This window comes from Synchiropus splendidus, chromosome 7, assembly GCF_027744825.2.
Source record: "Synchiropus splendidus isolate RoL2022-P1 chromosome 7, RoL_Sspl_1.0, whole genome shotgun sequence".
In the NCBI taxonomy this organism is placed as follows: Eukaryota; Metazoa; Chordata; class Actinopteri; order Syngnathiformes; family Callionymidae; genus Synchiropus; species Synchiropus splendidus.
In genome coordinates this window covers 8,341,247-8,352,497 of record NC_071340.1, presented here as the reverse complement: position 1 = coordinate 8,352,497, position 11,251 = coordinate 8,341,247, and the positions used below count along the sequence as shown (strand labels likewise).

The 11,251-nt window shown below is 42.1% G+C and overlaps 1 protein-coding gene across 2 annotated transcripts in view; it reads left to right on the top strand.

Moving 5' to 3' along the window:
* Positions 1–585: 585 nt before the first annotated feature.
* The window catches only part of dapk1 (death-associated protein kinase 1), a 49,215-nt gene continuing 38,549 nt past the window's right edge, over positions 586–11,251 (top strand). The window contains exons 1-2 of one of the 2 annotated variants that reach the window (XM_053871145.1): positions 586–722; positions 1,270–1,455. In XM_053871145.1, coding sequence (XP_053727120.1) covers positions 1,394–1,455 — 62 coding nt within the window. In that variant the 5' untranslated portion in view covers positions 586–722; positions 1,270–1,393. Of the gene's footprint in view, positions 723–890; positions 1,186–1,269; positions 1,456–11,251 lie in introns of those variants that run through there. The other variant, XM_053871146.1, reaches the window with a different exon arrangement.

The following is an 11,251-nucleotide window of genomic DNA, read 5'->3' as shown; positions in this document are numbered from 1 at the left end:
GATTCAAACCTAAGACATGCAGCCTTTTAAAAACGCTTGAAGCAGCGGTCACAGGTTTGGTGTGAAAGTGTGTTTGCTTGTGGTCTCAGTGTGAAGACGTGTGCGGCAGCAGCAGCAGGAGCAGGAGCAGGTATGTACATCAGATCTGTGCTGGTATTTGTTTGGTGTCTTACTTTTGTTTGGTTTGTGCAGTGAGCTTCACACGCATGCCTGTTTGCACAGGGGTTATAAGGTTTTTGTTTGGTGTAAGAGTGCATGTTTGCGTGTGAATCTAATACTGGGAAAGAGAATTAAACATTCATTAAAATAAAATAAAATGAAAAACTCAAAAGTGAAAGTTCTGCTGCCCTCTTGCGACCATCCACGTCGTTGCGTGTTGCGGTGCTGCCTTTATGTACATTGGAAATAACATAAATCGAACTTGATTTCAATATAACACACAGATTGAGCTTTAAGTAAACCAATGAACGCTCTAAGGAGATCAAGTTGTAAAATGTGAACAATACTGGGACTCAGATTCATGCGATGAAATGCTTTAGTTCACGTTGTAGGCAATCGCCGATGCTTTTATTTCCCACTGTCCGTGAACACCCCGGCCGCTCCAGACTGCTTTACATTGTTAACGTTGATTTGGGCAGTTTTGTCTTCCGTGAGCCGAACCTGGGTCACACGGTCCCAGTCAACGCTCGAGATCTACCGTCCGCCGGACTCACCATCACTAGGTGAGCTACTTCCCTTTCTATTTACCTCGTTTTCACCTCTGAGAGGAGCCAATAGTCGCACGTAGAAGAAGCTAATGTTGGCGAGTATATCTTCGGGGGCTCGCGGTTTTAATTCTGGAAAAGCATTCTGTTTTTTTAAAAAGAGGTTTTATGGGTTCGGCTTCAATGCCGCCCTCTGAGAATAGTTCACATGTATTTGTAGTTATGAGCCGATACTCTTGAGTTGATTTAGCAGGCGTTCGCCTCCAGCAGCAGGAGGAGGTGCTGGTGCCAAGCCGTGTTTCCCATGGAAACACCAAGCTTTCACACGAGCTGCGAGAATTCTCGGCCAGCATTTTGGGGGTGTGATCGGTCTCAGACTAGTGGAATTATTAAGTCGAAGCAAGTCCGACAGGTTTGGTGGTAAACAACAAATATCATCTGAAGGAGTCGTGACGTGGAGGCGCAGGTTCATCTCCACCAGGTTCTTTTGTTGACACGACTCGGACTCCACATTTGACGACCTCTCCCCAAATTCAACGTCTCCTTTCTGCTCGCTCCCACCCAGCCGGAACATGTGGAGGATTATCGGCTGTCACCCTGCCCGAGAGGGAGGCTGCCGGTAGGGATGTCGCTTCTGTGAAGAGCCGGGGAAGACGCTGCCGTGTGCGGACAGAGGCGCTCTGGACACCATGACTGTTTTCAACCTGGAAAATGTGGAGGAATTTTATGATGTTGGAGACGAGCTGGGGAGGTAAGTGTCACCTGACCCGTGGAAATGCAACAGTAATTCCAACACGATAAATAAGATGTCATTAATTCACACCGCTTTTCCACATATGGCAAGAGAACCGGCACCAGTTGTCAGTCACATGTAGGGCAAAGAGTTGGTTTCTGTTTGTCAACATTCTGTGTTATTTCCAAAGATCCCAGATGTTCATTTAATTTGTTATCCTCTCATAATGCCAGACAAATATTTTTCCTACTTTTTTTTATTGAATTAACAAGGCCAAAAGATGGGTATTAGTCATTGCAACTTGTTCAGGTATATAATTTTATTTTGCTCTTTTCTCGATGTTTAAGAAAACTCTTTCACTGTGCTTGAAAATATATTTTTAAAAACGTGAAGCTTAAACACAACCTGTCTGGGTTTTCGTGTGCAGTTGAACTTGTTCACTACTGTAGTGAATCTTCAGCTTTGAATGAGATGCTCAGGTCCCGCAGGTGATAGAATCGGTGGGGAAGCTACTTAGGAGAACTGACTCATTTGCTATGGTCTAAGTCAAAGCCATTCCGCAGAATATAATTAAGGTTTTATGTGGTGCTGCTTATGTATCTTTGGAGACTTGCCCATTTAAGATGGAAATTAAAAGAGGAAATTAGGATTTAAGCCAGTTCAGGCGATAAGATGAAGCTTCACTGAGAGGGAATGCAGATTTATTCACTGTTTTCCAAGTGGTTAGGATTACATGTTGTTTTCAATAAAGTTGGACAAAGTTTTGATTATGAAATATAAACCAGATATAGAGGCCTATTGGTCACCGTAACAATAACAGAGTTTTACATCAGTGACTCAAAGCTCTTTTCGACCACTGTCGATAATGTTTTTTTTTAATAAACCAATGGAAAATAGGTGGATTGATCATTGCTTTTTCAAAGTATTTTGCTTCCTTATCATAAATATAATTTTGTGACTGATCCATGCTGTGAACTTCTGCGCTGAATTGAACCGTGGATGAGGTTTAAGTTGCTAAAATCCTCCTATGTTCAATCACCTGGATGAAAGCGTGAAGTGGCTTTTATGTTGTAGCAGATCGATGAACTAGTCAAACAGCAGACATAGTATCAACTGTGCATCTGCATGTTTGTCCTTCCCTCTGTGATAAATGGCTCCCATAATGCCTTGCTGTCAGTGATAAAGCGCGTGTTGCTGTAACTCTTTCGACCGGATTATTTATTACTGAGTCAAGCTGACGTTTTCATGGCAGATCTCGACTGAGGAGTGTGTGTCTTGTGTCTATCTCAGTTTGAGTTACAGCCTGAGATGTTGAAGGAAGACGTAAGGAAATAAAACACAGAGAGTTATGGCATACATGAAGGATTCCTCCAGTCCATAAGTAGCAACTCGCGCTCACTGAGAATCTTATTATGCTGCTATTCCACATTCTCTCTTATGGTTGGCTTGCATTTGCTGCTGACTGTTCATGCGAAAGAAGCGCAAAGATTGATTTTTTTCAACTCTCTGTTGGACGGCATCAGGCACCCTCTACTGATGTTGTGGAAGATGAGCGGCTTTGTCGCATCTCTGCACCATTTTATTGTTTGCTAACCAAATGGTTTCTGGCGGTGTCAAGAGAATTTGGATTTGTCTTCTGTTGCCCGTAGTGTGGCCACTCACAATGATTCACACGATTGTTGACGTTGTACTGATATTTGTCGTGCACTGTTGCTACGTCTGTCATTATTACACTAGCAGCCTTTGTGGTTTCACACTTAACTTCAATGAACTGTAAAGTAATTGGCATACAATTGAATATGTGGCCAAATCCTGTCATGTTGTGGTCCAGTTGGAAAGCAGGTGACTGATTTTTATTGTTTAACTTGGGACAGTCAATTTTTAACTCGAGTTAACTTGCGATTAATGTCAACTGAATTACATATTTTGTATCTTTTGCTCTATATATAACTTTAAGAAAGGATTTATTAATGCATGGGTGGACAATAATGCTTGCAGTGTTCTGCTTTTAACATTATCCTTTGAGTTACATATAGTGCAGATACCAAATGTGTGATTAATTTGCCATTAATCGCAAGTTAACTCATCTTATGTGCGAATGAGATTAAACCTTTTAATCCATTGACTGGCCTAGTTAAAGTGTTCAGCATCAAGACGTCCATTTAGAATCAGTGAAGGCAGCAGATCAGCCAAACGCTGACTTTAGCTTTCACTGACAGTGACACCAGCTGGTTGAGCATTCATGTATTCTTAAACATACTCCGGAAAGCACAGAATAACTGGCTTCTCTTCCTCATTATTAAATCCACATTGAATTATGAATTAGTCAGCGCTTTAATTTTATGACAAGCCCAGAGTTTCAGCTCCATCTTTGGCACAATCACAAGAAAGAATTGGTATATCTCATTTGTGACGGCTCAAGATGGGATTGCGACTTCAGTTGCTTGTGCACCTGGGTATATTGAAGTGCTAGAAATGAGAACTTGATTTGTTGGACTAGCTGCGTGTTTTTCCACGGCTCAGGGCAGAAAAGGAACCCCCATCACGTCAGCAGCAGACAACAGCGTCTGATATCTGATCTTTCATACAAGGCCTCAGCAGTCTTGAATATCAGCCTTTTATCAGTGTCACAATGGCACGCAGCCCTTTTTTCTGCCCCAACAGAAACCAGCAGTTGATTTTTGCAGCCTTTCAGTAGGTTTTTCGACAGACTCACTGGTCCACTGGGGAGCTGGACTCTGCTCGAAACATTTGTTAAGTGTCGTTCTACTGGTCTGCGGCGCTGGAGACCACTTTGCATATATTCTGCCGCGCGCTGCTCCTCTGTCATTAGTGCGCATTAATCTGACTGCTGTGTGACTCCAACCACCTTTTGTGTCTGTGGTTGTGGAGCAGGATGGGAGGGGAAGATTTTTTCTGATGGGATTTTGCAGTCATTTTAAAATGCAAATGAACAGAAAATGCATAATTCATTTTAACTGAGGAAAGTCCATGAATACAGAACAGGATTGTATGAAGCTTTAGCATGAATTAGCTGTATGATCACCCATTTTTCAAGACGAATAATATCATTTTAAATAAGCAAGAAGGTGACTCTCCTTTATTTATCACGCCGATATCAGCTAATGGCACAGATGCACAGTGACCCAACTGCTGACCTAGATTTCACCCCCGATCCTTGGCTGTAGTATTGGGTGGAGGGGCAGTCTGGGTTGCAGGAGTGGCCTTGATGGGGCCTGCCACTCATCCACACCCAACACGCCTCAAAGCAAAGAGACTTTCAGCCTGTCAGCCAAAAACCACGACACATTTGTCAAATTCCTCCTATCATTCCAGGTCAACTCCTCTCTGGGACTAATCGAGGCATTCATTATTAAGTGATCTTATAAGAAGTGTTTCAAGCAAATGTTAAGTCATCCAGGACAAACTCACAATGCTAGGTGCCGATTTGATCTGTGGAGAAGCTGGGCAACATCTGTGGGTCATTGGCATGGTGGTAGGAGTTGGAGAGGGGAGTAATGCTGTTATTTTATTGGTCTATATCTTCTTCTATGGACTCAGCTCATGTGACAAGACTAGAAGCCTTTTTAAGGAAACACATGCCGTTCAGTATTCTGCAGGTTAGGTTATGCTGGTGTTTCCTTCTGCTCTTGAAGTGCTCTGAAGGTTCTCCTCAGTGCTTTAGATACATAGGGGCTCACTACTCTGGGATTTTGCGCTACATGCCAATACTTTCCCAACGTAAGGGGTGGTTTTCGCTGTTTTTGTCGACATGTCATTGCTCCTACACAGTTAGTTGACAAAGACTCCACCATTAAAGGTAGACTGTTAAGGTGGAACCCTCTGCCTGTTGTCTTGAACCAACAGTTTGATCTGATACTTTGGTGTTTCCCTCTCTGACACACAGCAGATTGGATTTTTCCATTTACTGGTCTTGTAAAAACTTGTGAACTGTTTCTAAATCCAGCATGTTTTTCTCAGATAATATAAATCACTGTTTCATTATTTATTATAATAAAAGCTTCTGTTACTAGTTGTAATGTTTGCATATCCAGGATAAGGTCACATGTTGAGTTGTGATGCATAGAAATGCTTCTTTTAGTCAGGCTGTGGATTCTGAAGGGATTTTAATGATGGAATTAAAATACAGGAATGAGGAGCAAGTATTGGGATTGTTAATAGATCTGCTGGGCCTCTCCTGCCGTTACACAGGCGATTTAAGCTGTGTAATTGTCCAGACTTGTGGTCAGCTTACCAGTTAAATTAAATTCTTGACTGATTTGGAATGTCCTCAAGGAGCGTAATGAGTTATTTTCAATTAATCTCTTCTGCCAATGCAGGATAATTGGAAGCCTGCCAACTGTGTTCGCGGCTAAACGGCGGTGTCACGCTCTTTCTGAGCGTGTGCTCAGTGAGTCTCCTCTGTGGTCAATTAGGACGGAGATGAAGCCATTCAAGTGTGGAGTCTGACGGTCTGTTATTATTAGGAGGGGAAGAAGTGTCCTCCCGAATGCTCTCATGTTACTTCCACCTCTGTCAAGATTTCTGCTCGGATGCTTAGATCGTAGTGTAAGTCATCACGCTTAAACGTGTTTCTTGGCCTAGCAGTGTTGTAGCACTCCGATGAAGCACAAATTCAATACCATGATTTGTGTCCTTGAACAAAATCCAGTAAGTAATTGGTGAGACGATACTAAAAACCACAGTTATATATTTAAAACTGCGTTGGTGGTAGAGCTGTTCTGTTTCTGGCTCGAGTCAAGTATTTCTCGAGGTGTCAGCACTTAAAAAAATCTTGTGGAACTGTTGTTGGGATTACAGGCATGCTAGAAGGACGTTGCTGTACAGTCAAGGCTGTCAGTCGAGTTTATCTCCTTGGTTTTTTTTAAGATTTGCATTTCAATGTTTTAGGTATTATCCAAACTTGAGACTCCCCTCTCACCGATACCCCTTTTTCCCATCCGATACCGATAATGCAGCCTTGAGGATCAGTCAATTCTGATCCGATACACAGCTAATAATAATAATATTGACACCTAAAAACACCACACCACTGAAGTTGTGACCAATTGCTTTGGTTTTATTAAAACGTGATGCTTTAAACAGCTTAAATAAAAGTGCAACATGGCAAAAATATTAAATTAAACAAACAAAAGAATAATACGAGGCTATACACGTTGTTTGACTGTAAAAAAATAAAAAAGACATTTCAGTGGATCAACCAAGGTGAAATTGAGGATATTTGGGTTCATGGATGGGATGGTTCTAGAAAACAATCGGATACCCGTCTCAGTGATTTCACCCTGGATTAGACTCAATGATTTACCATCTCTAAATGTAACTCCATTCGTTTGTCTACTAGCTCTTCTTCCCTCTTGAGGGTCGCGGGGGGCTACAGTATGTCCCTGGTACCTTGGGCGAGAGAATGGGGACACCCCGAGTAGGTCACAGGGCACACAGAGTTGAACAACAATTCTTACACTGCCCACAGGACAGACGGAGGTTGGAACTGGCCACCTTCTCCCTGTCAGGCAGTAGCACCCTGTTGTACTTCTTTCCTTCTTAATATTGTATACACTACCCCATTATGGTGATAAAAGTCAGGTAACCGGTCCGATGAACCAGGGAAAGAGAGTTCACTGGGAAAAAATGTCCACCGGCACTGTGTGTATACAGTCATGTATACATCCTTGAATACAGAACACTCACCATTTGACCAGCAAATGAGCCCAGCACAATCAATAATTTAAGGCTGTTGTTAAAGCCCACCGCTCTCTCAGGACTGAAGTGTGACATTTACTTGACTGTGTTCAGCGTTGTGTCCTGAAACTGAAAAACCAGGTTATATTGTGACGTTTTATACCAACAATGATCAGGTCTTATTAAGAGCTAGAGTGCCGTCTTTCACCACAACCTCACATTGAGCACATAAGCATGTTGACAAAACCAGTCGTGTGGCTCCTGTCGTTCCCTGGGCAATGACGGAGCTCCCAACCTCGAAACCAAGAGCCTGAATGTCAGTTTCACGCGGCAGGTATTTGAACCAAGGCGGAAAATAAAACAGGAGATGAAAGACGGGCCAGCAACAGTCCAGGCATGACCCACTCTCCTGCGACGCAGGCCCTGATTGACACCCCTGCACTTTCCCCCATTTATATGCAGAGCCTGAAATAACATTGATTTAGGTTTTGCCTGTGTTTTGTTATCTAATGCGGATATGTAGCTCCTGCCGATGATGAGCCAACGCTGGGAGCAGGTTGAGTAACTCTTGCGGACACAGCGCCGTCCCCATGCTTCCGGCTGTTGCTTCATATAAACACGATGCCAACATCGCAAGCAGAAAACTCAACTGTGGCTAACTGAAATGCATACATTCAATCACTCTTTGTAGCTTTTGACCTTCTCATTTGAACTGCTTTGGTTAAGCTCAGCTCAGATGAACTGCTGTTGAAAGCAAGTAATGCTAGCATTTTAAAATTCTATTGAGAATGTGTCAATCTTGGAGGAGGCCTCACAGCAGACGTAGGATGTCGGTCTCCAGGGAATGCCCTGGTATTCTCTCTCCCCAGAAGCCTCCTCCAGATCTACTGGGGGAGGTCCGGGCTTCTTTTCTCAGGCTGCAACAAACAAATTAAAATCTTCTAGTTTCACATGAAAGTGTAAACGGACATGACAGATTTCCTGATTTACCCACGCAGAGTGACAGAATCAAGTAGGTCGCGTGTGGTGACCCAGCACCCTTCAAGGTATTTGCATTCATGGATTGAGAATGATTTGTGAGAAATATGCTTCAATAGCAGATACAGGGTCCTCAGTTTGCGAACTAAGCCAACGTCCTTTCTAGGTTGCCATCCTTTCACTGATACAATCTTACGTAGTCATTGTGGTATTCATCGTCACATCAGAAACCTTTCACCTCTTCATTAGTGACTCAGCCTCAATACATTCATTGTAGATACTGTATTTAAAATGTTGTGGGGGTGTCGTGAAGGACATCTCACTTAGTCAGCTTTTACAGATAAGAATCCATATTGATTGTACATTTTAAGTATGGCAGGTTACATGTTTCTATATAGACAAAACTTCAACCGTAGATAAAGTCTACAAATCACACACAATATACATCACACAAACTCACACATACACATAGTTACACACAATCACTGTTCCGGAAAATAGGGTAAGTGGCAATAGTGGGCAGATATAAGAACTGTACTTTGCTTCTTTTCGGTCTCTGAAATGTAAGAGACAGTTGACTACACTGTAAGTAATGGATTGGAGACAAATGTCAAATGTAATTACAATGTATCAGAGGAGATGGAAATGAGAACGATCACACAGCAAAGGACGTTTTTGTGACTTCATCCTACTTGCGTTCTCTCCTATGGCTTATTATTTGTCATGATGTGACTATGATATAATTATCATAGAATATTTTCCTTCCTATTTTCTTGCTATTCATTAATGAAAATGTCCGGAAACCATGAAGCACTCGGGGTTTATAAGTGTTCATAGGTGACCACATCACAAAACTCGAGAGACTCCAACATCCTGGAAATGACCACATCTGTTTACTAACAAGCTCCCAGGATGATGTACCACACACTTCCTTCCTTCAGACACCGCTGTGTCCTGTCTAACTCTCGTTGCCATGGTTACTCTTCCGTGGTACACAATGGCATGGTCGTTGCACAATGTTGTTTTTTTTTTTTTCTTTTTTGATGGAGCAGTTTGTGGCCCACACCACAGCTGAGTGGGCAGGCAGCGCTGCGAGCCAACCTCCCACACTTCACTCCATGTTAATGAAAAGCTTCGCCCTGCCAGGGAGACAAGGACTGTGTGGTTGTTGTTGTTCAGAGACGAAGTGGTCCTGTCTCTGATGTTTTCAATGCCTTAAGTGTGGTCGATCTTGCTATGACCCTGCATGACTTGATGCTATATGAACTGGCGGCACTCTAAAATAAAGAGGCTTCATTGGTGTTTTTTAGTAGTTTGAAGTGTTTCATTGGCTGATAAGTTATGCAACTATCTAAAATTACCTGTTCAGGGAGTGCAGCTTCAGTAAGTGCAGCTATTTTAGGCACTTAATATACTCTGGATTCTTAGAAGTTTTTGGATGGCTGCAGTGTTCCAGAGAGCTCATGAAGAATGTGTGGCTTTAATGTAGCTACAGCTGTCGGCTATTCTTCCCTTAACTGGTAATGCAAAAAACGCAATAAAGTTCCAAATAAAGCTTGATTCAGATGAATCAAATCTCTATGTTTTTGATCCTATTACATTCGTGAGGGTGGTAGATCGTCTTGATTTTTGCTTGTGTTGTGGATACAGGAGCATATATTGCAAGGTCCACTAAGAAGACTGTTGTATATTGTTTCTTAGTTTAGTTTAGTTTTCAAATGAAAGAAAATGACTTAATCTTCTCGCAGCTTTGTTATTCAGAAGATAAATTCTCAGTCTCCATTTTGGCACCACAGACTTCAGACTGGCACCAAGAAGCAGTGAGAGAACCAAGGTCAGTTTAGCCTTGCCAACATTCGTTTCTGTTCCTTTGCTTGCTCTAAGAAAGGAATTGAATGATGGAGAAATGTTAAGCTCTTGTCTTCAGTATATTTTCTAAATCAGCGTCTCTCCAATTCTGCACTCTTTTTGAAGAAGTTCAGAAACTTCCACTGGAAATATTGAAAAGCATAGAGATCATAACCACACAACTACTTGAGCTATATGACTTCCTTCTTCTGAGAAGGAAGTCATTGCAGCAGGTTGTGGCATTTTGTTGGAATGTAACATGAAGATCCAGTACAATACAAAGTAAGTTAGCTGGTTACCTGTGTCATTTTACCTGTCATTCAGTAAGTAGTCATTAGAGTGGCCTTTGTTTTTTCCCCCCACTGTTTTGGCTGAACTTCCTTGACTTGCAGGCTGAAATGTTTGACTGTGCTGTTTCTCTAAATTTAGAAATGGGCACAGTCAAGGTGAAAAGGCAGCAAGCCAATGAACAAATAATGAACTAACTGCTCTGGCTGTAATGAACAGTCATTAGTGTTTCGCTTTGTCGCAGAGCCTGAGCGTGCACTTGGCTGGCTTTGGTGTGTAGAATTGCACTGAATTATTTCTTGCTCTGCTACACAAAAAGTAGCATCGCTCTGACTGTGACGACTTGTTTGCCACAGGTCTTTTATATAACCAACTTGGAGGAATAGATTGGGCCAGAAATGTCACATGCAAATTTGACTACACATTCCAAAAAATCTGAGGTGACTCACTTACTCTTTGCATAACAGGATGAATGCGGAAGTAAAAGCTGCCAGCACACAGATCCAAAAAAGGAACATAAAATGCAAGACAAAGAGCTCTTCCTTCTTTTAATTTAATTTGTGCCGATGTGTTACCAGTCACCCAGATGTAGCTACAAGCAATGGTGGTATACTGTTTTGAAGGGAATGATAGAGATTTCAATGTCACGTCATTTCTTTTGGGGCTTTACTGCATTTCACTATTCGTGCATCAGTTATGGACATAGCAAAGTTAGAATCAATCAGAATTTGAACATGGATTTTCACCTCTTAGTCATGGAGGCGAGGTTACGTCTACGTTGCATGTAAATGTGGACAAACTGTTGTAATGTTACTCAGTAGCTCCATCGAGCAATTTCCTTATGTGGCCATTCTCTGCTGCCTGGAAACATGCTCACTCTGTCACTAAACTGGTTAAGTTCTCATCAAGTTCTGTCATTTTTGGCCCCTGTTATTTAACTGTGTGATTCAAAGTCGTGATGAGAACTTCTCATAACTCAAATTGACAAGTCTAGTTATTT